The sequence below is a fragment of the Sparus aurata genome, chromosome 19, assembly GCF_900880675.1.
Source record: "Sparus aurata chromosome 19, fSpaAur1.1, whole genome shotgun sequence".
NCBI classification, from domain to species: Eukaryota; Metazoa; Chordata; class Actinopteri; order Spariformes; family Sparidae; genus Sparus; species Sparus aurata.
Window position 1 is genome coordinate 12158171 of NC_044205.1, and position 26010 is coordinate 12184180.

At 40.6% G+C, this 26010-nt stretch overlaps 2 protein-coding genes and 1 long non-coding RNA gene across 3 annotated transcripts; 2 read left to right on the forward strand and 1 right to left on the reverse strand.

Annotated features, from left to right (window-relative positions):
* The first annotated feature begins 375 nt into the window (after positions 1-375).
* On the forward strand, positions 376-11289 carry LOC115569857 (vascular cell adhesion protein 1-like). The gene is made up of 10 exons (XM_030398029.1): positions 376-398; positions 703-778; positions 941-1324; positions 2115-2420; positions 2535-2774; positions 8369-8674; positions 8789-9034; positions 9524-9611; positions 10054-10090; positions 10618-11289. Exons 2-10 carry the CDS (start codon positions 703-705, stop codon positions 10627-10629), a joined length of 1695 nt encoding a protein of 564 aa, XP_030253889.1. The 5' UTR covers positions 376-398; the 3' UTR covers positions 10630-11289.
* Positions 11290-12670: 1381 nt separating this feature from the next.
* On the forward strand, positions 12671-20203 carry LOC115569858 (uncharacterized). The gene is made up of 3 exons (XR_003981632.1): positions 12671-12703; positions 13098-13180; positions 20070-20203. It is a non-coding gene; the product is annotated as an uncharacterized LOC115569858 (long non-coding RNA).
* LOC115569852 (myosin-6-like) lies at positions 13703-25291 on the reverse strand. Its single transcript, XM_030398021.1, has 37 exons — positions 25091-25291; positions 24827-24970; positions 23230-23386; positions 23115-23142; positions 22909-23014; positions 22724-22816; positions 22293-22356; positions 22108-22206; positions 21934-22037; positions 21688-21826; positions 21476-21594; positions 21202-21351; positions 20952-21122; positions 20554-20863; positions 20370-20449; positions 20058-20263; positions 19835-19958; positions 19625-19761; positions 19062-19317; positions 18735-18977; positions 18476-18652; positions 18243-18388; positions 17681-17771; positions 17197-17586; positions 16942-17068; positions 16745-16863; positions 16462-16658; positions 16098-16281; positions 15841-16006; positions 15611-15735; positions 15222-15530; positions 14923-15126; positions 14527-14823; positions 14349-14453; positions 14164-14259; positions 13945-14079; positions 13703-13827 (listed from the first exon to the last, which is right to left on the reverse strand). Exons 1-37 carry the CDS (start codon positions 25289-25291, stop codon positions 13807-13809), a joined length of 5820 nt encoding a protein of 1939 aa, XP_030253881.1. The 3' UTR covers positions 13703-13806.
* Positions 25292-26010: the final 719 nt, after the last annotated feature.

The window sequence follows — 26010 nt, forward strand, 5'->3', positions numbered from 1 at the left end:
CTGAACACACTGCACTTTACTGCTTTTTTTTTGTTATCTCTGTACTGTGCACAATGACATGATATATGAATTTAATATTTGTTAAACATGTTACTATTTTTGTTAACATGTACTACAAGAAGATACAAAAACGCTCCAGTGAGAGTCATGTGATCAAGTCATGTTTCAGAATAACTAGCGTGTATTCTGATGAGCTGATGACTTCCTCACTCAGAAGGTGTGAAAAGGAAGATGAAGACTTCTCTTATTTCTGAAACATCTTTGAAGCCTGTTTGCTTTTACATTACAAAGTCTGAGCAGGGACGTCTGTTACTGGGTCTGTTGCAGTGCCGCTTAGATTCACAGGCCTTTTTATTTTAGAACTGATTGTTTCTTGGTTTAACCTGGTGGATCATTTGGTAAGGTCAAATGTTACTGCTCATTATGTTTGAACTTTTTAACACAGGGAGATTTTTATTTAGCTGCTTCTCATGAAAAGACGAGATATTATTATTTTTAATTCATATTTAACATGTTTTCCGTTCAACTCCGCACATGTTGTGTTATCTGTTTGATTAAAATATGTTTTGGTTGATTTATTGGTAAGTAAAAAAAAATGTTTTTTTCTTTGTTTCAAATCCAATTACTCATCACCTGCATTTGAAAACTTATTAATTATTGATAAGTAACTTTTTTTATTTTTATTTTTTTTTACAAACCCAGATGATGAGTGTCCTGTCAGTCCTGTGTGTGAATCTGGTAACAGCCAACATGTTACTGAGTGTCTTCTTTGTTTCAGGTGAGCTGTTTGTTTACTCACTTTTATTTGGAGACATTGATTATTTACAGTTTGGACTTCGGAGAAATGTTTTACTCTGACATTGTTAGCAGCATACATCATGCTGTTGCTTGGTTTATCATCAACTTTACACATAATGTTTATCATGATTCTGGTTGACAGGTGTTTTGGCTGATTGTGCTGTATATTCAGACCTCTTCATTACTGCACCAAAGAAGATGGAAGCACTGAGTGGATCTTGTTTGCATATCCCATGTAACTTTAGAGTTAGAGATGTACGAGAGTTTGACAGCAGAAAAGAAATCTCTGTAGTGTGGATCAAAAATCAACACACAGTTAAAGATAATCCAAACAATGTGATTTTCCACAGCAGTGAGATAAATAACATCTATCCAATGAAGATAACTGGAAACCTGAGAGAGAAAAACTGCACCACTTTATTTTCCAGTTTAATCACTAGTTACACAAACACATACTACTTCAGGATTGAGAGCAAACTATTGATGGCAACAGCTTCTTGTGATCCTCTTCAAATAAACGTTGAAGGTAAGAAAGTTTAGTTTCTTTCAGTCAGTCTATAATGTTATTGTTTCATGAAAAGACATTCTTCACTTTGTAGCAAATTTAAGTTTTGATGAATTTGACATTACAGTTACTAAAAACAGAACAAACCTTTTAAAGGGACAGTGTGTAATATATCAAGTATTTAGCGCCATCTAGCTGTGAGGTTTTACATTGCAACACTCCTTTGCTCACCCCTCCCAGTCTGAAGATGTTGGAATAGTTCCGGAAGCTAAGGTGGCCCTGACGGACAAGAAACTCATTTTCAAAATATGGACTCTTTCCCAACAGCGTTGAGTATTTCTACTGATTCAAGTAATGAGGTAAAGATGTAGTTAGTTATTAAGGCTATAAAACTAGAGGTTCCCTCTCAGTTCCGCAGTCAAGCTGGCTCTGAGCGAAAACGCGTTTAGCCTTACTACGTAGAACTACGTAGTGCTTTGTGTCCCTCTCGGCAGTCCATAGTTTTTTTAAAACGGGAAAGACATGGCGGCCTCCATAGAGCTTGCCTGTGCTATGTATACTCAGATAGGTAATTCTTCGCTCAGGAGGATAAGTCAGATTGTTGGCAGAGGTAATTGTACACCAATGAGGACTTACTTATGAACGAAGACGTTGATTTGAGTTGATAAATTACTTAAATCATTACACACTGTCCCTTTAATTTTACTTGATGCAGTTTCAATAAGAAAGTGTGAGACTCTTTGTGAGCTGTGTTTGGTAATGTGTTTTTGTAATTTCTAGTGTAAAGTGTGTGTGTGATTTGAACCCACAGATTCTCCTCGTCGCCCCACAATTGAGATCTCAGGTGATCTGAAGGAGAAGGAGTCTGTCACTATAACCTGCTCAGCTTTCACTCCCTGTCCACACTCCCCTCCTAAACTCACCTGGAATCTCCAACAAGACTCTCACAACAAAATAGAGGAAAACACAGATGGAACCTTTACAACTAAAATCCAGGAGACCATCACTCTGTCAGACCAACATGATGGATACAACATCAGCTGTTCTGCCACATATCCTGTGAATGAAGGAAAACATGTCAAGACAGCAGAGGAGACAAAGACTCTCAGTGTTTCATGTAAGACAACCAGAGTTTGTTATTGGATCCTGTCAGCACATGATACAAATAAAGGATCTTATTCAGGCTCTGATGTTACTCTCATATCTCACATCTCTGTCACATTTTCCTCAGATGCTCCTAGAAACACCTCAGTGTCCATCAGTGCATCAGGTAGCTGGGTGAACCTGACCTGCTCCAGCAGAGCCAAGCCTCCCGTCAGCTTCACCTGGTTCAGGAACAGCAAAGAAGGACTCATGTTGGTGTCTGAAAAACACATTTACAGCTTTAAAGTGAAAGATGGAGATTATTACTGTGTGGCCAAAAATCATCTTGGTAGGCAGATGCCGTCAGGGATTCGTCTACATAGTTCAGGTAAATGTAGAACTGAAATGAATCTACTCAATTAATCAATTACTTTTTCTTTTTTTTTTCCTTCTTTTCTGTTCATGGATGGCTTGTTTGTGTGTTTTAGTATCCTGTGATTTTTTTTTTTGCTGCATTTTTATGAGTTTATTCTTTATTAAGAAACTCTCAATGAGCGAGAAAAAGAGCTGCTCAGCATCTCGTGGTGGCTGGAGAGCATTTATTGTTGAATAACGTTTGTTCTGTTAATGAAATTCAGCTTTGTGAGAACTCAGTCATGGAAAGATGCTCTGAAAACATTTCAGCTGAGTCACTTTGACTCTCAGTGTTTCATGTTAGACATTTTATTTTGGTTAATGAAGTGCTGAAGATCGTGTTTTATGATATACAAGTTTACATTTGAGGTTAACAGAAGGAATTAAAGTTCAGGATGTTTCAGAGTCGTAACATTTTCCATTAAGGGGAAGCTGACCGTGCTGTCTTGTTACAGATGATCAGGAGTTTGGGCTTTCTGTCTACGCTACAGTGAAGATCCTGGGAGTCATCATGCTCTACAGTACAATCGTCATCTTTGAGTGGTGAGACCAACTTTTCTATGATGTGATCATTTCCAGCTACATATTTATTGTTATCACTAAAATGTTTCACTTGTTTTCATGTTTATTTATTCCATCTTCTTTTCTTTCAGCTGCTTCAGATCAAGATGCTGCAACAAACCAGTGAAGGTAAGCTGCTAGATGAGGACAGCTACCTTATTCTGTCAACAGTCAATTGTAGTCTGGATCAGGAGAAGGCCTTTGACAGGGTGGACCATGGGTACCTGTTTAAGGCTTTACATGCTTTTGGAGTGGGGGAACATTTTGTCCATGTCGGGGCCTAGTGAGTAATGAAGGTAGCTTTGCAGCTGTGCAGACTGGTGCCTTTAGGAAGACCCCAATGTAGTCTAGATGTGTCGACGTGACGATGTGTCAATGCTGGTCAAAAATGATCAGGACCTGCAAGCAGTAGTGAGTGCACTTTAGATGTATTGAAAGGCTTTGTCTGCAAAAGTGAACTGGGGGAAGAGTGGGGCGCTGTTGTGTGGATGCTGGGAGGGCTGGGGCAGTAGGAACTGGGAGGGGATCCTCTCAGCCACAACCACCAGGCTGGAAAAGTGGAGGTGGATCCTCTCTCACGTCTCCTACAGAGGTCGCACTCTGATCATCAACAGTTTAATCCACCTGCTGGCCTGTTGGAGAGGATACAGAGGACTCTGAGGAGGCGGAGAGGGCAGGTGCTGAGCTCTCTGTCTCCATCAGTACTGGACTCCTTCAGTCAGGTGACGGGGGAGGAGCCTCCACTTGTCCCTGTGCTGTTGGTGGCAGGTCCAGAAGGTTAGCAGGAAGACAGACTGCTGTCCTTTGCCTCTCTGAGCCTGGGGTTTTCAGGGTGTAAAGGGGAAATATTTGTATGCAGCGTAGAACCTTTGCAGTATTGTAGGAGGTCAGGGAGCATCAGTGGCTGCGCTACCTTGAGAGACAGACGATGGCAGAGTTTAGGTTGATCGGGCTGTATAAGCTCCCTCTGCCTAAGAGGTCAGGGGATCTGCAGTGGAGGGTGTTACCTGGGGCACTGGCAACAAATGTGTTTTGGTCTAAAGTGCATCATAATGTGAGGGAGGGCTGTGTGTTCTGTAACATGCCTGAGTCTGTAAATCATGTGTTTGTTGAATGCCATCGTTTGCTGTCTTTCCTCTCTGCTGTCTGTGGGAAGATAGGAGCGGTGTTCTCTGAGGGGCTTTACATACTGGGGTCCAGGTATTCAGCTCAGACCAAGCACAGAGATCTCCTGATTCATTTTCTGTTTGGCCAGGCTGAACTGGCTACTTGGCTCACGAGGCGCAACCGGTTTGCAGGGTTCAGGGCTGGTGGACCCTGAGTTACTGTTCAAGGGGCTGGTGTCTGCACGTCTACGGGCTACAGAGTTTGAGTATTATTCTTTTGTTAATGACCCTGATGTGTTTCAGAAGGTGGTCTGTGTAGACAGGGCTGTTTGTAGCTTGAGGGAGACTGAACGGGTCATTTGTTTATGAGAAGGTTCTGTAACAGTTATTTTTTTGTTTTGTGCGTGCATGTGTGTGTGTGTGTAGGGGGATGTACACTGTCTTGTATAGTGTTGTGATGAATACATAGACATGTTTTAATAAAGATGGTTAAAAGTCAAAGTCTGTCTCTATCTCTCTTTCTCTCTCTCTCTGTCTCTCTCTCTGTCTGTCTCTCTGTCTCAGGACACAGATGAAGCAGACTGTGCCAACAGAGTGATCGAGATTCAAGCCTCATGAAGGAGAAGAGGAAGACGTCATGTTCACACGTCTTTAGAGTTAACATTCTTTGTGAGAGGTGTGAAAACCTCGTGAAAATTCCGTCCCTCAAAAAGACAGACACACTCTTTTTTACTCCAAAGACTGTATGTGAGAGCTTTGTTACCCTGTGTATTATAATGTAAATATAATGTCATCATGGTCTGATCTGTATTTGTGAAGAGATGAAGACGCTTTTCACTAATTCCTCAAGTACCCAGGACTGATATTGTGAAAACTTTAATCCTTAACTATCATGAGTTTGTGAGGCTTGTGAGAAATTTGGTTGTATTTTGAAAAAAGCACAACAGATTTGACGTGATCCAACAGGGGGAGCCTCACCAGCTGCAGTGATAATCGTCTCAGTCTTTATCCACTGCATGTCACTGTCCTGCTTTCAATAATTATTTGATTTATTTTACTATCGTAATATATATGGCTGAGAAACGAAAGAGGAGTGGTGGGTTGTGAACTGCTTAAGTCGCGAAGAGAGTTCTGAGAAAAACCTGAGAACTAAAAGGAAACATGGAAGTTGGTTTGCTGATTCTGTCAACAAGTCCTCCACACAGCTATCGTCAGCAAAATGACTTCATCATGTGCTCCACAACTGTATAGTAACAGCTGCTGGTTTGTTTCTACACTTTTTTAATGGCTGTATGTGAACGATTGTGACATAAAAAAAAAAATGACACCTTTCCTGTCTCTCTCTGTCGCCAAGTGAGTGATTTGTTTAAGTTGTTTAATGCCGGCTAACAGCAGCTAACATTAGTTTAGAAGTGGAGTCCGCTAACATAACCTAAGGACCGGCTTCAGGCACAACAAGAAAGTTCTGCAGAGTTGCATTAACTTGTATTATTGTAGATTTCCCATAGAGGAAACAGCTGGTTGTTGTGAGATAAATGAGTGTTTGGTGATACGATCTTACTATGGGGAAGTTTCTCACATGCTGTCTAATAAAACACTGCCTGTCTGTACTAATGGTCTCACATCATTCTCCTTTGTTATAACAAATGGGTTCCACATGAAGTAAACACTAGTAACTACACATGATCAATATATTAATCTAATATTTGTTTAACACTATTTTTGTTAACATGTACTACAAGAAGTTACATAAATGCTCCAGTGAGGCCTGTAATCAAGTCGTATTTCAGAATAACTAGTGTGTATTCTGATGAGCTGATGACTTCCTCAGTCCGAAGGTGTGAACAGGAAGGATGAAGACTTCTCTTATTTCTGCAACATCTTTGTCGCCTGTTTGCTTTTACATTACAAAGTCTGAGCAGGGACGTCTGTTACTGGGTCTTTTGCAGTGCCGCTTAGATTCACAGACCTTTTTATTTTAGAACTAATTGTTTCTTGGTTTAACCTGGTGGATCGTTTGGTAAGGTCAAATGTTACTGCTTATTATGTTTGAACTTTTTAACACAGGGAGGTTTTTATTTAGCTGCTTTTAATGAATTTAACAAGAATGAGCCTCAAAGAAAAAGAAAAAGTCTTGTTTTTAATTTATGTTTAAATTGTTTTCAGTTTAACTCTGCACATGTTGTGTTATCTGTTTGATTAAAGATGTTTTGGTTGAATTATTGAGAAGTATTTTTTTCCTTTTTTTCTTTTTTTTTTTACAAATCCAGGTGATGAGTGTCCTGTCAGTCCTGTGTGTGAATCTGGTGACAGCCAACATGTTGCTGAGCCTCTTCTTTCTCTCAGGTGAGCTGTTTGTTCACTCACTTTTATTTTGGAGACATTGATTATTTACAGTTTGGACTTCAGTGAAATGTTTTACACTGACATTGTTGACAGCATACATCATACTGTTGCTTGGTTTATCATCAACTTTACACATAATGTTTCTCATGATTCTGGTTAACAGGTGTTTTGGCTGCTTGTCGCTATAATTCAGGCATCTTCATCACTGCACCAAAGATTGAAGCACTGAGTGGATCTTGTTTGCAAATCCCATGTAAATTTAGAATTAGGTCTGATTCAGAAACAGAGTTTAACAGCAACAGAGAAATCTTTGGCGTGTGGATGAAAAGCAGTCCCTATATTGTAATGAGCGGAGCACAGTCCAGCAATGTGATTTGCAACAGTAGTGGCTCAGATAACATCTATCCAATGAAGATAACTGGAAACCTGAGAGAGAAAAACTGCACCACTTTATTTTCCAGTTTAATCAATAGTTACACAAACACATACTACTTCAGGATTGAGAGCGACTCATACAAGGCAACAGCTCTCTGTGATCCTCTTCAAATAAACGTTACAGGTAAGAGAGTTTAGTTTCTTTCAGTCAGTCTAAAATGTATAGAATAAAATTGGAGAATAAAATCACTTTTGTCACTTTGCAGTGAATTTAAAGGAGAACTTCGGTCGATTTAAACATGCAGCTTCATTGCTCAAGCTACCCTTGACTTGCCAGTACCGAAGACACAAACAAATTTGGTCCAGCCATTACAGAGCTCCGTGAACGGAGATGTAGCATTGAACGCTAACAGCATGGGGTCAGAACTTTACACTGTGTTTTAAGCGTCTTAACATGCTCCACATCTCACAACAAAAGTTATGCCACATCAGCAGACACCTTAGCACACAGCACTGTAGCGTGTATGACTCAAACTGAATAAAAAAGTAGTTAAAACAGTTTGTTTGTGCAAGGAGCTACTTACCTGTTTGTTGACATCCGTGTCTTCCGGTAGCTAGACCAAACTAGTCAATCCGTCGAGCGTGCACTTACTCCCTCACTGGCGGAGACGGAAACGTAATCCAGCATTTTCATGTTTATGTTCATAATGTACATGTCCATGTTACAGCCTGTCGTGAGCCATGAGCCTTACAATAGCCTGTTAAGCCTGTTAAGTGCACACACGATGGATATGCTAGTTCGGTCTAGCTACCGGAACACATGGATGTCAACAAACAGGTAAGTAGCTGCTTGCACAAACACACTATTTTAACTACTTTTTATTCATTTTGAGTCATACACGCTACAGTGCTGTGTGCTAAGGTGTCTGCTGATGTTGCATAACTTTTGGTGTGAGATGTGGAGCATGTTAAGACGCTTAAAACACAGTGTAAAGTTCTGACCCCATGCTGTTAGCGTTCAATGCTACATCTCCGTTCACGGAGCTCTGTAATGGCTGGACCAAATTTGTTCACGTCTTCGGTACTAGCAAGTCAAGGGTAGCTTGAGCAATGAAGCTGCATGTTTAAATCGACCGAAGTTCTCCTTTAAGTTTTGTATGTGTTTGATTTGAACCCACAGATTCTCCTGGTCGCCCCACAATTGAGATCTCAGGTGATCTGAAGGAGAAGGAGTCTGTCACTATAACCTGCTCAGCTTTCACTCCCTGTCCACACTCCCCTCCTAAACTCACCTGGAATCTCCAACAAGACTCTCACAACAAAATAGAGGAAAACACAGATGGAACCTTTACAACTAAAATCCAGGAGACCATCACTCTGTCAGACCAACATGATGGATACAACATCAGCTGTTCTGCCACATATCCTGTGAATGAAGGAAAACATGTCAAGACAGCAGAGGAGACAAAGACTCTCAGTGTCGAATGTACGACAACCAGAGTTTGTTATTGGATCCTGTCAGCACATGATACAAATAAAGGATCTTATTCAGGCTCTGATGTTACTCTCATATCTCACATCTCTGTCACATTTTCCTCAGATGCTCCTAGAAACACCTCAGTGTCCATCAGTGCATCAGCAGGTAGCTGGGTGAACCTGACCTGCTCCAGCAGAGCCAAGCCTCCTGTCAGCTTCACCTGGTTCAGGACCAGCAAAGATGGACTGATGGATGTAGCTGAAGGACACTTTTACAGCATTAATGTGACAGATGGAGGAGATTATTACTGTGTGGCCACAAATGATCTTGGGAGTCAGATGCCATCAGGGATTCGTCTACATAGTTCAGGTAAATGTAGAACTGAACTGAATCTACTCATTTTAATGTAATCCAATAAACCTGTTTTTCTTCTTTTCTGCTTCACCAACACTTTGTTTGCTTGCTTGTTTGTTTTAGTATCCTAAAAATCACTTTTTTTACTACATTTTTATGAAATGGTTCTAGATAAATAAACTCTTACTTGGAGAGAAAAGAGCTGCTCATCATCTCGTGGTGGCTGGAGAGCATTTGTTGTTGAATAAAGTTTGTTCTGTTAATGAAATTCAGCTTTGTGAGAACTCAGTCATGGAAAGATGCTCTGAAAACATTTCAGCTGAGTCACTTTGACTCTCAGTGTTTCATGTTAGACATTTTATTTTGGTTAATGAAGTGCTGAAGATCGTGTTTTATGATGTACAAGTTTACATTTGAGGTTAACAGAAGGAATTAAAGTTCAGGATGTTTCAGAGTCGTAACATTTTCCATTAAAGAGAAGCTGACCGTGCTGTCTTGTTACAGATGATCAGGAGTTTGGGCTTTCTGTCTACGTTACAGTGAAGATCCTGGGAGTCACAATCCTCTGCAGTGCAATTGTCATCTTTGAGTGGTGAGACCAACTTTTCTATGATGTGATCATATCAAGCTACATACTTATTGTTCTCTTTAAAATGTTTTACTTGTATTTATTTTTCGATTGCCGGTCCTACACTTTGGAACGCCCTCCCGCTCCATATCAGATAAGCCCCCTCACTGTCCATTTTTAAAACGCATCTTAAAACCCATTTTTATTACTCGGCTTTCAACCCAGCATGAGACTCTGCTCTTGTTTTAGTGTTTTAGTGTTTTTATTGTTTTTATTGTTTTAACATTTTTATTGTTTTATTGTTTTTATTTTTTCTTTGTTTCCTATGTTTTATGTTTCATGTTCTATTTCTTTTAATGTACAGCACTTTGTCCCAGCTATGGCTGCTTAAAGCGCTTTATAAATAAAGTTGAGTTGAGTTGAGTTAAGTATTCATGTTTATTTATTCCATCTCTTTTTCTTTCAGCTGCTTCAGATCAAGATGCTGCAACAAACCAGTGAAGGTAAGCTGCTAGATGAGGACAGCTACATTATTCTGTCAACAGTCAGTTGTCTTCATCTCATTAAGGAGAGCTAATCTCACTTTATATCAGACTTTTATTTACCAAGACAAGCTCAAGGTGCTGCTGGCATTTCTCTTTGAGCTGCATTAAACTCACTGCAGAGAACCAACACCTCTCTCTCTCTCTCTCTCTCTAACTTGTTCTCTCTCTCTCTAACCACATCTAGACAGGAGGGTTCAGCCACGTCTTCGGGCTGAGTTTGAGTATTATTCCCTTGTTAATGACCCTGGTGTGTTTTAGAAGGTGGGCTGTGTAGACAGGGCTGTTTGTAGCTTGAGGGAGACTGAACGGGTCATTTGTTTATGAGAAGGTTCTGTAACAGGGTTTTTTTATTTTGTGTGTGTGTGTGTGTGTGTGTGTGTGTGTGTGTACAGTTTAAGACATTTTTTGCTAAAGATGGTTAAGTCTCTTTCTCTAACTCTGTCCCTCCTTCTTTCTCTCTCTCTCTGTTGTTTTCATCTCCACAGAAAGCAGAGTGATTGAGATTCAAGTATCATGAAGGAGAAGACTAAGACAGTCACCATGTTCACCATTAAGGGAATATTTCTGTTGGACTTTTTTGCGTCAATGGTGTTTGTATGTAAAATATTGTATTCTAAATGAAAATAAGGACATTTATTAGCTTTTAAATTTGAGCTTTTTAGCTTTTTTAAAAAAGTCTCCTGCTTACAATGCTAACAAGAAATCATATTAATGATCAAATGTGTTCTTACTGCTATATAGTCAGGGCTGTAGCTGTCACAGAGGACACTGTCCTCAGTGTTTTTATGTCAAAATGTGTTGGTTGAAGTCCTCTGAAGATCAGTTTACCTTCTATAACTAAATACCTTGAAGTTTATCACGATCTGATCTGTATTGGAATTAGACAACCTCATCTCTTCATTATTAAAAATACAGATCAGATCGTGATAAACTTCAACGTATTTTTAATAATGAAGAGATGAGGTTGTCTAATTCCTCAAATATCCAAGACTGATATAATAATTACAGTAACTCTAAATTATCATCAGTTTGTCAGGAATGGAATATTTGATCTGGAATAATTGGAATACTGTTTCTGTATCAGTCAGTGCTGGTTTTAAGCTGTTATGTTTCTCTGTGCTGCAGGAATGACTTCAATAAAATATGAATTTCTGGCACTGAGTCTCTGTCTGGGCTGTGATGAGCAGTGAGTGTACGGCTGAATGTCTTTCTCTACTTGAAGTCCTGAGTGGTCCATACACCACCAGCTGGTGGTGCTGACACTTTGAACAGCTCCTGTTATCACACCTAAATTTATGGCCATGATCACAAACCATGAAGTGTTGTGTCCTGTAACGCTACCAGACTAAAGACAAATTTCATATCATTAATTTTAAAAAATACAATAAATAGTGTGATTTGTATTCATCTTATAGAATCAGTCATTTTTAAAAGTCGCTGAAAAGTATTCTCTTTTGTATGTTCCTTTAGTGATGTTGTGAATAATCCAACATTGATGTTACTGTGATGAAGCAGTGCAGCCTCCCGTTTGTTCCCTGTTGTAATGTCTCCATCTTGTGGTTCAGATGCAGTATCGATGAGGTGACCACAAAGCTGAAAAAGGAAATGTCACCAGCTGCAGTATTTTACGGAGCCCTGGAGGTGACATGGACGGGGTTTTTTTTATCTCGTGAGTGCGACTTAGTATCTCGCACGCGCCAGTTACTATCTCGCGCGCGACTTAGAATCTCGCACGTGCAAGATACAATAGTAGAACGTCTCTGTTCAAGCGCATTTTGACGTAATTAAACAGTGCCGTCGGTTAAATGCAGGCTTATTATCATGGATCGAGACCATCTCAGAATTTTAATTGATTCATTAATTAATTAAAGTTAATAAAGTGTCTTGTTATTGTGTAACGGTAAGAGGTACATGTAACAGGTATTTTGATGATCCACGATGAATGTCCAGGTGTTTTAATAGCTATTTTAATGGCTATTATGCTAGCCATGATGGAGGAGTTGTAAAGGTAATAGTAGTTTGGTTATAATTCATTTATGAAATAACGTTGCAGCAGTCACAACTGGCAATCAGGACAAACGATTAATGGATGCAGGTGCATATAGTAATTCATGTGAAAGTTGTGACAGAAAACCTACATTTACTAAAATACCTTCAATTTTCCACGACATTCACACAGACCACATTCTCTCGGCTTTCACAGTACAGTAAACACGTTTGCTGTCTTCTGTTATTATACAAAACAGATATACTATTGCTCTTTATACCACAAGGGGGCGCTGTTGTATAAGACAGGTCATAGTTAACACGCTGCACGTAGAGAGGTCAGAGTGCAACAGCATGGCGACTATGTACAATACGACGTTGCTACTGAGAACAATGTTACTGTATAAGTTCTTTAAGTAAATGGCACTTGTTCATGATTCCAGCGTCCCATCATTGTTGAGTTAACACCACAACGTTCATTCAATCATTTGAGCCAGAGTGCCACTGCATCTTACTTACTATCTCGCGAGTGCGAGTTATTATCTGGCACGCGCGAGAGATACAGCAAGTCGCACGTGCGTGATAGTAAGTCGCAGTCGCGAGATAGAAAAAAAACTATCCATGTCACCTCCAGGGTTCCTTACTTTCTTTACTGTAACAAGAGATTTTTTTTAAAAAAACTTTAACGTTACTATGAAATGACAGAGAGTCAAACAATTCGAAAACTGTAGTTAACTGTCATCTAGCTTGTTAGCTAACAACGTTTGCCCGGCTCCCATGTATATGTATGCCAGTTTACGTCAGCTAGCTACTGTTAGCTAAATGCTAACGTCTCCCGCTAACAGCAGTTGCCAATTATATTACAGAATATGTCAATTGGCGTTATATTCCAGTTAAACCCATTTGTTGCTCGATAGTTAACCTGCGTCCTCCTTCTCTCTCTCTCTCTCTCTCTCTCTCTCTCTCGGTGTTTGAGGAGAAGGTCAGCGTTTAGCACAACATGGCAGAGAAAAGGAAATGGCGGACGTCGGGATGATATTTTTGATGGCTCCAAAGTACTGTGTAAGTACCTGTAATATCAAAATACCAGTTGATAAAGTTTTCAGAGAAGGGCTAATGTTGAAATTACCTTTTAAGTGGAGCTGATAGTCTCACCATGCAGTTGGAGCGTTTTTTGGGTACTTTTATGTCCTCAAAGTGATTAATTTATATATATTTAAGCTACTATTACTGGCTGTGTCTGTTACATCAGATGCTATGCTATGGACATTATCGTGATGTCCCCTCCATAAAATACTACATGTTTGTGGTCCCACATTGAAAGTGCTAAATCATCATCAGCTAGCCTGCATGTTAGTCTGTCATGATGAGTGAGCGTTTTCACATGGGTTTATGATCCATTTGTAATATAACCCTTTTTGAGATCATAATAGCCTAAATTTAAAGGCTTGATCTTGGCTTTGACTGGTTTTTGGTGTATTTTTGCAGTCGTATGTATGTATTCTTGAAAGCACTGAATTCTCCAGGCGGTGGCTTTTACAAAACAGTAAAGTTGTGGAAAAGACTGAACAGGACACAGAGATGTAGATTTTTGATATGCTTCATTCTTTATTATGGTTAGTTATAGTTTTTAGTTATAGTTTTAAGGCACTTTAATGCAGAGTCCTGGAAGGTTCCAGCTGAGAGCTTCACTCTGCATCAGTTCCCTTCTGTGTGAGAGAGAATGAATACAAATAATTCGGGGGGGAAATCAGTTTAGCAACAGTATTCAGTGTGTAGACAAGCAACAGATATACTTTGATCATCAGCACTGTTGCGTCACTGACCTTGGATCCAGCCTCACGGCCCTTGGCTCTCATCTTGTTGACCTGCGACTCAGCAATGTCAGCCCTCTCCTCTGCCTCATCCAGTTCATGTTGCAGTTTACGGAGCTTGGTCAGATGGCTGTTAGCTTGTTCCTCCTGTCATAAATAGTTTTGGTTAGGTATTTAAATAGTATGGGAGCAGGATATCCGTCTGTAATATCACAATACACCTGTACGTACAGCCTCCTCTGCAGTCCTCTTGTAAGATTTGACCTTCAGCTGCAGTTTGTCTACCAGGTCCTGCAGACGGGCCAGATTCTTCCGGTCCTCTTCAGTCTGCATGGAGTTGAATAAGCAGAGTCATGGATTGTACAACTGACACAGGGAATCAATGGGAATGGATACAGAAAATAATTAGGATATACCTGATAGGTAAGCTCCTTGACTCGTCTCTCATATTTACGGACTCCTTTAACAGAGTCACTGCCCTTCCTCTGTTCAGCCTCCACCTCAGTTTCCAGTTCCCGTACCTATAAAATCATAAACAACGTGTCACAGAAGCCAAGCATCATGTCCACATCTGAACAGGTAAGTGTCACTCACCCTGGCCTCCAGCTTCTGGATCTGCTTCTTGCCACCTTTCATGGCTATTTGCTCAGCTTCATCCAGACGGTGCTGCAGGTCTTTGATGGTTTGTTCCATGTTTTTCTTCATACGCTCCAGGTGAGCGCTGGTGTCCTGCTCCTTCTTCAGCTCCTCTGCCATCATGGCAGCATCAGTAATGGCCTTCTTCGCTTTCTCCTCAGCGTTTCTGCACTCCTGCACCGCCTCCTCCACCTCGTTCTGAAGCTGAGCTGTGTCGCTTTCAAGCTTCTTCTTCTGGTTCAGCAGGCTGGTGTTCTGCACAGAATTGTTTTACAGTGAACACATAAATAACTTGGACATATTTGCATATCATCATACTGTACTAATGTACAGTGATTACAGATTTGGACATACCTGAGAGTGAAGCAGCTGAACTCTCTCGCTGACATCCAGCAGTTCCTGCTCCGCCAGTTTACGAGCTCTCTCGGTCTGCTCCACCACAGACCTCAGCTCATCAAGTTCAGCCTGGAACAGGTTGTTACGTCTCTCCACCATGGCAATGTTCTCCTTCAGATCATCATTGGCACGGAGAGTATCATCCAGCTGCAGCTGAGCGTCCTGTCGAGGAAGATGATAAAGTTCTTTCCATGAGAAAATGGACAAAGAAAATAATCCACAAAATATTCCCGTCATTGGTAGACTTAAAAACTCACCTTCAGATGAGCATGGACTCCCTTGAGCTGCTTCTGAGCCTCTGCTGCCTGCCTGTTGGCCTGGCTCAGCTGGATCTCCATCTCATTGAGATCTCCCTCCATCTTCTTCTTCACTCTGAGAGCCTCATTTCTGCTGCGAGTCTCAGCCTCCAGGGAGCTCTGCAGAGTGTCCGTCACCCTCTGATGGTTACGCTTGGCCTGCTCCATCTCCTCGTCTTTCTCAGCCAGCTTCCTCTCAATCTCAGCCTTCATCTGGTTGAACTCGAGCTGAACCCGAAGGATCTTACCCTCTTCATGCTCCAGAGAGCCCTGAAAGAAACGACTCTGCCATCAATTCGCATATCCTTTGAGGACAGGGTGAAAGCTTTAACAACATACTGTACTCTCACCTCAGCTTCCTCCAGAGCAGTTTGTATTTCAACCTTCTCCTGCTCCAGCTGTTTGCGCATCTTCTCAAGCTCATGGATGCTCTTTCCTCCCTCACCAAGTTGCTCAGTCAGGTCAGAAATTTCCCCTGTCATCAAAAGAACATTATATTCATTATACTGTATGAATAGTATTGCTTAGGGCCATAATAGACACAACAGGATCCACAGGAAGGATTATGTTTTTCTCAAACCTTGGAGATTCTTATTTTCTCGTTTCAGGGTCTCCAGATGATCCAGAGATTCTTCATAGGAGTTCTTCAGTTTGAAGAGCTCAGTGCTGAGGGAACGAGCCTCTTTCTGGGCACCTTCCAGCTCAGTCTGGGACTCCTCATACTTCTGCTTCCACTCAGCAAGGACCTGGTTTAATAATATCCAGTTTCAGATTACTTGGTATTATTTCATCAATTCACTTCTTCCCTCAATTGCTGTTTATTATCTCTCCCATTACCTTGTCAAAGTTTCTTTGTTTCTTGTCCAGAGTTGCAGCAGCAGCATTCGATCTCTCCACATCCACCATGAGATCTTCAATCTCACCCTGAAGCCTGTGTTTGGTTTTCTCCAGGGAGGAACATTTAGCATTAGCCGCTTCAACAGCTTCTTCTGCATCTTGCAGGCGCTGAGCAAGCTTTTTCCTAGTAGCAAAAATCAAAGTATCAAAGTATCAAAGTTACCTCACAGATAAAATGGGCATATCGTGGTAATATTAACAAACTGTCTAGTGATGGTTCCTGTCTTCAGTGTTGATATAACTTGACTAAATGCCAGAAAGATTAGAGGCAGGCCCTCTCTAGTATAATTTATTGAATCCTTACTTTGCTTCCTCCAGCTCCTCTGTCCTTTGGATGGCGTCAGTTTCATACTTGGTTCTCCACTGAGCCACCTCAGAGTTGGCCTTGGACATGCTGCGTTGGAGCTCAGCTTTGGCCTCTTGTTCCTCCTCAAACTGCTCCCTCAACAAATCACAGTCATGGCGTGAAGACTGCACTGCATGGGCAAGTGCATTCTTGGCCTGGAAGGAGATAGTATAAGCTTTGATAAAGTAATGTTTAAAGTAAGTATTCATCTGGAAACTTCATTCACTGTAATTTGAGATACCTTGACTTCCTCCTCTAGTTGTCTCTTGAGGTCTTCAATCTGCTGAATGTAGGACTGCTTCCCTCTGGTCAGCTGAGAGACCAAGGAGTCCTTCTCCTCCAGCTGCCTGGAAAACTCACCTTTTGATAAGGAAGAAAATTATCATCATGTCTTAAATGTCATGAATTCAATTTAAAAGATTTAATGAGTGTACTTACCATTCTCAGTTTGAAGCTTTGCTTTCTGCATGGTGAAATCATTGATGATGCGCTGGCTCTCATCAGTTTTAGACCTCAATTCACTTACTTGATCTTCAAAAGTGCGACACATTTTTTCTGAGTTTGACTGAAAATAAAACAAAAGTTGCTTTCATGTTTAGAGCTCCTTCATTCAGACGTCTCTTAATATGGGATGAAACTGGTACCAGGGTAGCATTATCTAGTTTCCTGGGGTAACTTGTTAGGTGTACTCACTTTGGATTTGACAATCTGCTCCATGTTGGAGACCACATCATCCAGCTCCAGTCTGAGCTCGCTCTTCTCTTTCTCTAGCTTCTGTTTGACTCTTTGTAGGTTGTCAATCTGCTCTCCCAAGTCAGCCACACTATCTGCGTTCTTCTTTCTCAGGGTTGCAGTGGTGGCTTCATGCTGCAGAGTGGCCTCTTCAAGGTCTCTACGCATCTTCTGAAACTCTGCCTCCCTCTTCTTGTTCATCTCAATCTGGGCAGCAGTGGCTCCTCCGGCCTCCTCCAGCCTCTCGCTGATCTCCTCCAGCTCTCTGGCCAGGTCGGCCCTCTGCTTCTCCACCTTGGCTCGGGCAGCTCGCTCTGCTTCGAGCTCTTCCTCCAGCTCTTCAATTCGGGCCTGAAAGGTACAGTTTCCATTAAGAATGCTAAGTAGAACAATGTATTTGCTCATTTGAATTTGCAAAATGGAGGCTGTGTTAATTTGAGCTGACCTGTAACTCCTTAAGTTTCTTCTGAAGTTGGGCTGCCAATGCTTGTTCATCCTCAATTTTGCTGAGAAGTTGGCTGATCTCAAAGTCCTTTCTGTTGAGACAAAATATATCTTAAGCAACCTGTACCTTGGTAAGTTTTTCCTTATCTTTGATTTGGCAACTATACCACGACACAAGAGCTTACATTAAGCTACTTTTGCTTCATACTGTGTCTGCACATGGCAACTATTGGATCATGATTGAGTTGAAAGAAAGATTGTGGTTGTGGCAAATAAACGATCTTTCTATCTTTCTATCTAACTATCCAAAAAAGATATCAGGAAGGAAAAGTGTGTTGTTAGGGTTGATAAAAAGATGAATATTAACAACTGGTCCAACTGTTGCATGAAAGTCAGATGTGCTACACATCCTTCCACCAACCCAACCTCACAATCTGCTTTGGAACATAAAGGGCACTCTACCTCCAGTGCATGTTAACATTAGATGTAAATTGGAGGTGGCGACTCATCCAGTATTGCGGTAATTGCTGGAATGCTGAATTGAATTGGGAGAGCAAACTAACTTCTTCAGCTTCTCTTCAAGTTGCTGCTTGTCATTCTCCAGGTCCATTAGGCTTTCCTGGGTCAACTTCAGATCTCCTTCCAACTTTCTCTTTGCTCTCTCAAGATCCATCCTGACCTTCTTCTCTTGTTCGAGAGAACCTTCAAGCTATTTCAAAGCATAGAAGAACATATTTATTACATATTATCCAATCAGGATTTTAAGTTTATATCCTAATGATTGTATGTAACTCACATCATCAACTTGCTGTTCCAGCTTAGCTTTGGCCTTGGTCAGAGTGTTGACTTTGTCCTCCTCACTCTGCAGGTCGTCCAGTGTTTGCTGATGAGCCTCCTGAAGAGCTTTCTTCTCTTTGGTCAGCTTAGCAATGATTTCATCCAAAGCTGCCATCTCTTCAGTCAGGTTTTTAACCTAAACAATTTGTTCTAAAAGTTAGAACACCTCATGTGGTGGAAAATGTGTTCTATCAACGCTGGTCAAAATACTTTGTTACCTTGTTTTCTGTGGCATGCTTTTCCTTTTCCACTTTAGCCAGAGTCAGCTCCAGATCATCAATGTCCTTCTTGAGTTCTGAACATTCGTCCTCCAGCTTCCTCTTCTTGGCAGTCAGCTCTGCATTCATCTCCTCTTCATCTTCCAACCTCTCTGTCAGCTCTTTGGTTTTGGCCTCAAGCTGGATCTTACTCTTGATCAGACCCTCACAGCGCTCCTCAGCATCTGTGAGATTGTCTTGTTCCTGCAGACAGAACATTGTGTTATTTATCACATTTTTACAATTATACATTTGTCAGTTTGAGGTAGAACAAATGACAGATCTTACAGATTGGACTTGAAGCTGCAGGTCGTTCTTCTCTTGGAGAAGGGTGACCATCTTTTCCTCCAGCTCTTTCCTGCGTGCCTCAGATTTAGCGTAAGTCTCTTTGAGCTTTGTGAACTCCTCCTTCATGTTTGCCATCTCCTTTTCAGTCTCAGCTGATTTCAGCAGAGGTTTTATCTTGAAGTACATCTTCATCCAGGGCCAATTCTTGACACCCATGAAGGCACGGATGTTCCACTGGATTACCAGTAAGGAATCCCTGTAGATAACGTAAATCCACTTGAATAAAATTTTCTGTACCTTTTGTAGTGCTCTTACTTTTTAATTATACTAGATGCACATCTTGAAGGGATGATAATGTCAGACGATCAAGAAAAATAACTTGGTAAGTATCATGACAGTGACACAGATTCATGATCACCAGAAGATAGATGTATTGACAGTGGTGCTCTGACTTTTCATCTACCACTATCAAGGGGTCAAATTTGAATTTGACAAATACTTATTGTAATTATTGTATAAGCAAATGCCTACAATACAGTAAATGTTAAAAGTAATGCAGCAACCTGCGCTCAACAATTTTCTGGAACTCAATCCTGGCCAGTAGTCCTCTGACTCTCGCTTGAATTCCGGTGATGATGAGCGCGAGACGATCGTCTCTCATCTCCTCAAGAACACCCAGCAGACCAGCTTTGAAGAACACCTGTAAAGATACAGGAAACATTAATGTGATTGCTTTTACATAAGTATTGTTTTTACTTAAATCAATGCTTCACCTTTGTGTGTCCCAGTTTATACTGCTCATGGTCGATGTCCAAAGAGCCCAGCAGTTTTTCGGCTCCTTTCTTGTTGTCAATGAACTGTCCCTCAGGGATAGCATTAGGGTTCAGGATACGGTATCTGAAATGTGGAGAAATATACAAAAACCATGAGAACATTTTGACCATTAATGTATTGTAGGTGTAGAACAATTTTTGTATTCATTTGTATTTATGGTACCGTTGTTTGAAGTCTCCATACTGGATCCTGTTCGGGAATCCCTTCCTGCAGATCCTGATGCCCTCCAGCACACCGTTACAGCGCAGCTGGTGCATGACCAGAGGATTCTCCATCGCCCCAGGAGTCTTGGTCTCATTGGGGATGAGGCAGCGTACAAAGTGAGGGTGAGTTGACCTGAGGTTGGTCATCAGCTTGTTCAAGTTTTCCTGTAATAGTCCAAAACATGCATGATGTGCAACTGTGTAGTGACAGTAGAGGTCATTTTTAAATTCAAAAGCAATAACAGATTTTAAATGTTTTAAGTTAATTCACCCTATGCAGTGCAGACACAGTCTGGAAGGAAGAACCTTTCTTCTTTCCACCCTTTCCTCCCTTGCCGCCTGAATCCTGGGCTGTAGAAAAAGTTTAAAATTCATCTTCACTATTTCCATATCCAGATATTTTAAGTGATTTTAGATTATTTTAGATTTTATAAATTGTCAGAGAAGAAATGTACCTGAATCTGCTCCAGCATAACCAATGAAAAGATTTGCCAACACTTTGAGGGTAGACTTCTGGAAGAGTCCCACCACAGTTTCATTCAGTGGGTCCTTGTTCTTCACAAGCCAGTTACCAATGTTGTAGTCAACAATACCAGCGTAATGGACCAGGGAGAAATGAGCCTCTGGTCTTCCCTTAATAATCCTAGGCTTCTGGAAGTTGGGGCTTTTGCCCAGATGGTTGTCATACAGTTTGGCTTTAAATGTTGCATCGCTGGCTTTTGGGAACATGCACTCCTCTTCAAGGATGGACATGATGCCCATGGGCTGAAGGAAGGAATTGACTAGAATTAATTACTGGTAAACATGCCAGTTTGTCACAATAATTCTGAAATTTGATTAACTCAGCACTAACCTTCTCAATGAGTTCAATACAGGCTGCCAAGTCCATGCCAAAGTCAATGAACTCCCATATGATGCCCTCTTTCTTGTACTCTTCTTGTTCCAGCACAAACATGTGGTGGTTGAAGAACTGCTGCAGCTTCTCATTAGTGTAGTTGATGCACAGTTGCTCAAAGGTGTTGAACTAGGAAGGTCATTCAATGAGAGAAGTTAGACAAAGTAAATTTCGTAGTTCGCCTGTCCATAAAATCTTACATACTCACATCAAAGATCTCGAATCCAGCAATGTCCAGCACACCAATGAAGTACTGGCGGGGTTGCTTGGTATCCAGAGATTGGTTGATTCTCACCACCATCCACAAGAACATCTTCTCGTACACTGACTTGGACAGTGCACCAATAGAGTAGTAGACCTGTTTTGATATATAAAAACAAAGAATTGATCATGTTGAAACTATATGTACTTACTATATGCAATATTTTAGTATTAGGATTTACTACATTACCAATGCTCCAACACTTTGTGTGGAGACTCACCTGCTGCACACTCTGACCTTTGGTGACCCACTCATTCCCAACCTTGACCCTTGGGTGGCACAGGCCCTTCAGCATGTCAGCAGAGTTTAAGCCCATCAGATACGCAACCTTGTCTAAATCTGCAACAGTGATAGTGTATCATTTATGTATGATAAAGATTTTATGTATTATACAGTCTCTCCATCAGTCTGCAATTTGGAAGCGGTATTTACCTTCAGTGCCATCAGCTTCTGCTTGCTCCTCTCTCTGCTTCTGCTTGAACTTCATGTTACCAAAGTGCATGATGGATCCCGTCAGCTTATAGATGCTGTTCTTCTCCTCTTGGGTGAAGCCCAGGACATCGAAAGCTTCCTTTAACAAAATAAAATTGTACGTCACTTTAATAAATTGAAATGAAAGCAATGTGGTAGGTCACCTCAGTGTTTGATGAATACAGCACTGTTCTATATATTACTTACATCTGTTGCCATTAGCTCATCAGAATCATTAATTGATGTGACAGTGATCTCTCCTTGGGAGATGAATGAATAATCGTAGGGGTTGCTTGTAATAAGCAGCATCTCTGAAAAAGAAAACAAATTTAGTCATATGTATGACTCATGCATCATTTGCATTTAACAACTGAATCTCACCCAGCAGTTCTGGTTTCTGTTGGGACAGAATCTGGTAGAAGATGTGGTAGTCTCTCTCAGCCTTGAGCTGATAGGTGACTCGAGATTTCTCCAGCAGATCTGACAACATGTAAGATTTTTGTTTTAAGATTTGTTCCTGAGAGCTATATTCATGCTTTAAAATGATAAATGCTTGCTGAACTTACAAGTTTCAATGTCCGCTGAAGACAGTTTCCCACTTACTCCGAAATGGATTCGAATGAATTTACCCTGTGATGAGAAAATGTGGTTTAGATGTTCTTCATGTAACGCAGTCACATCTTAATATGTACTGTTTAAAGGTCCAGTGTGGGATTTAGGGGCATCTATCGGCAGAAATGTAAATTTAAACGTAATTGGTAATTATCTTTTTATTACTGTATAATCTCCTGAAACTGAGAATTGTTATGTTTTAATTATAATTAGCTTCTAATATCTACAGAGGGAGCAGGTCCTCTTCCTTAGAGTCAGCCATGTTTCTACAATAGCCCAAAAAACTGGAGCCACTGAAGTCAGGGTAGGGTAAGTGGTATTGAGTTGGCTGCATCTGCAACCTTACTGCCAGATGCCACACTGAAGCTTTTAATGTCAAACTTACAAATCTGGAGGAGTTGTCATTTCTAATGGTCTTGGCGTTTCCAAAGGCCTCCAGGGCAGGATTGGCCTGGATGATTTGATCCTCCAGGGTGCCCTGCAGGTTTAACAGGTGCCAAAATTTAGGTCACAGAAATATATTTATTATATATTTTAAAATCCACTTGAAAGAAAATGAGTGAAACCAACCTTTTTCTCTTGAGCAGCATCCTTCTTGCCAGCAACAGCTGCGATGCTGGCAAAGTACTGGATGACTCTCTTGGTGTTCACAGTCTTTCCTGCACCAGATTCTCCACTGAGAGTGAAAACAATCGTGAACTGAACACGTCATAAAGACAAAACATAAACTCTGCTCTTCAAACTAGATTCAAATATAACTTCTATGAATTACTTACGTGATAAGAACAGACTGATTTTCTCTGTCTGTAATAGTAAAGACAATGTTCAGTATTAGGACAGTTTCCCTTCAATTTCTGAATCATGTCAACGTTTACAAAGAGCTGAACTCACCTGACAGCATGTACTGATAGGCATTGTCAGAGATGGAGTAGATGTGAGGAGGAGCTTCACTCCTCTTCTTTCCTCTGTAGGCATTGACTACCGCCTGATCGTACACTGGCAGCCACTTGTAGGGGTTGACAGTCACACAGAACAGCCCTGAGTAGGTCTGTGGATAAAGACACATGATACATAAAACACATTATTATGCAACACAGATGAGATCTATGATATGCTGGTGTAACCCATCATATGTTGCTCAATAGAAAGGCATTGAGGAGATTCTATCTTCCATTCCCATAATTTAGATAATAATCTAAAACGTCACATAAATACTATTGATAACCCATGGGTGAAATTTACTCTTAAAACATGGAAAACTATTATAAAAGAATGTAAACTAGAGGGATATATGGCAATCCTTAAATGGTGCGCGTCTGACTCAGACTTTACACCCAATAAATTGGATACTAGATTCAAGGACTGGACAGCTAAAGGAATAACAGCCGTATGTAATGTAATGAAAGAAAGAACACTGCTCAGTTTTGAAACCCTTGAAGGGAAACACTCAGTAGAAAAGCAAGACTTTTACTGGTATCTGCAGATGTGGCATTACATTTGTTTGAAGATGAAAAACGTGACTGAGACAAGTGTGTTTGATAGAGTTGTTTAGGAAAGCATATAGTTCAGATACTGGTGGAAAGATTGTCTCATGCTTGTATAAGGGTCTGTTAAATCTTAAAACACACTCAACCTTGTATATTAAAACAAAGTGGCAAAAGGAAGGAGGAACTACTATATCTGATGAAGATTGGACAACAATATGGAGATACCAATGGAAGTGCACCAGTTCACAGAAATGGAGGGAATTTGGTTGGAAAAATATATTTTATATTTTATTACACCCTCACACAAATCCCACTATAATAATAACCCCCCTGTTTGCTGGAGAAACTGTGGAAACCAAAACACGAACCATCATCACATCTTCTGGGAGTGCTCTGTTATTAAAGACTATTGGAGGGAGATACACAAGGCCCTAAAAGACATTTTAAATGTGAAATACCCTTTGAGAGTAAAACCATATATTTTGGATATATACCTCAAGACTGGTCAAAAGGAGATAAACTCCTAATGAATGCACTGCTGGTAGCTGGTTAAAAAAAACTCTCACCAGGAAATGGTTGGAAATGGACACTTTTAAAATGGAGAGGATAACAGCATTTGTCAACTATAAATCAGAACAATTTGCTTTCTGCTGGCAGAAATGGGTTTTCTGCTAAAAGCCTCTTAGGCCTGATTTTACTTTTACTAACCAATAATAAGGTTACCAAGAAAATATCACTCCCTAAAGGTTCATGGTTCTTTTCTCTGTTTGTTTGTTTGTTTGTTTGTTATGTGTATATACACAAACAAAAAGACTGACAATTGTAGCAAACATGAATATATGAAGAATGCATATGATATTTGAAATGCACTTTGTGAAGAAGCATGTCTTGATGATGAAAACCAATAGAATGTAAATTACAGAAAAAAGAATAAACATAAAACACGTCAGCTAAAGATTTCTCACAGTGAGGAGATAAGTAGATTTGTGATCTTTACTCACGTAGATCATCCACGCTGCGTAACGCTCTTTGAGGTTAAACAGCACAGCTGGTTCATGGAGGAAGGTGAACATCGCCATGTCCTCAATTTTATCAAACTTTGGCGGGTTCTGAGGGTGGATATCAGCCTCCTTATGGACGACAGTCTGAAACAATGTACCACAGATATATCTCAATATAAATTGTTGCAAAGGTCATGAAAGCTGTTTGACTGCTGTGTCACAATCACTGTCCTACTTTCATTAGTTAGTGGAAATCTGACTTACTTTTCCGTCTGCAGTTTCAACAGTGACTTTGTCGCCATCTCTGCTGGTGACTTTGGCTTTGATGTACTCCACCTCAGGGTCGGGCACAAAACACTCCCTTTTTATGTCAAAGGGGCGAGTCTGGGCCTCCAGACGTTCCTTGTCTGACTTTCTCAGGAAGGAAGCAGCAGTCCCAAACTCTGCCATGAGGGCGTCACCCATCTTAGGACCTGTGCAGTACAAATGATGACTTCACATAGACTTTACATTTGTACAAAACACAAATTGGTTATTGAACATTTGTCTAAATAAGCACTGAAATAAATTAAAAAATAATGATATAGGGTTAGATAAAGATCACTGTTATTGTTTTACCTTTGATTTACCCCCTTTTGCAAGATGATTTGTTGTATCTGTTGCAAATTATTACAGAAGAAAAAACAATTAGATCCTCCTAAAACCTTAAAACTGTTAAGAGTTGAACAAAGAAGATGTCATGAAGAATATTATTGTCCATTAAAAATCTCTTCCACAATACTCACTCTCTGTGGCTGTCTGGTAACTTGCCTCCTGCTGTCAGTCTTCTTTATAAAGGCTGCAGTCCAGCCATAAATGGCAGAGATTTAATTATTCAGATCTTCCATCAGATGATCATGATATCGAGGCTGGAGGTGTTCACCTATTTGACTTATAAGGCTCATTACCATTTGTTCTCACGCGCCCAATATGGAGACCCTGCTGGTGTGATGACATCAGGTCAACTATTGTAAATTTCACAGCCGTTGTTCTATTTTAGCGCCACCCTTCATATTATTTTTATGTCAGTATAGGAACATTGTTCACGTCACTGGATTGTCCACTCGGATGACTTATGTATCAAAACACATGTGACAGTGTTAAACATCCGTGCTGTTGACTACTTTTCAGAAAAAAAACATGCA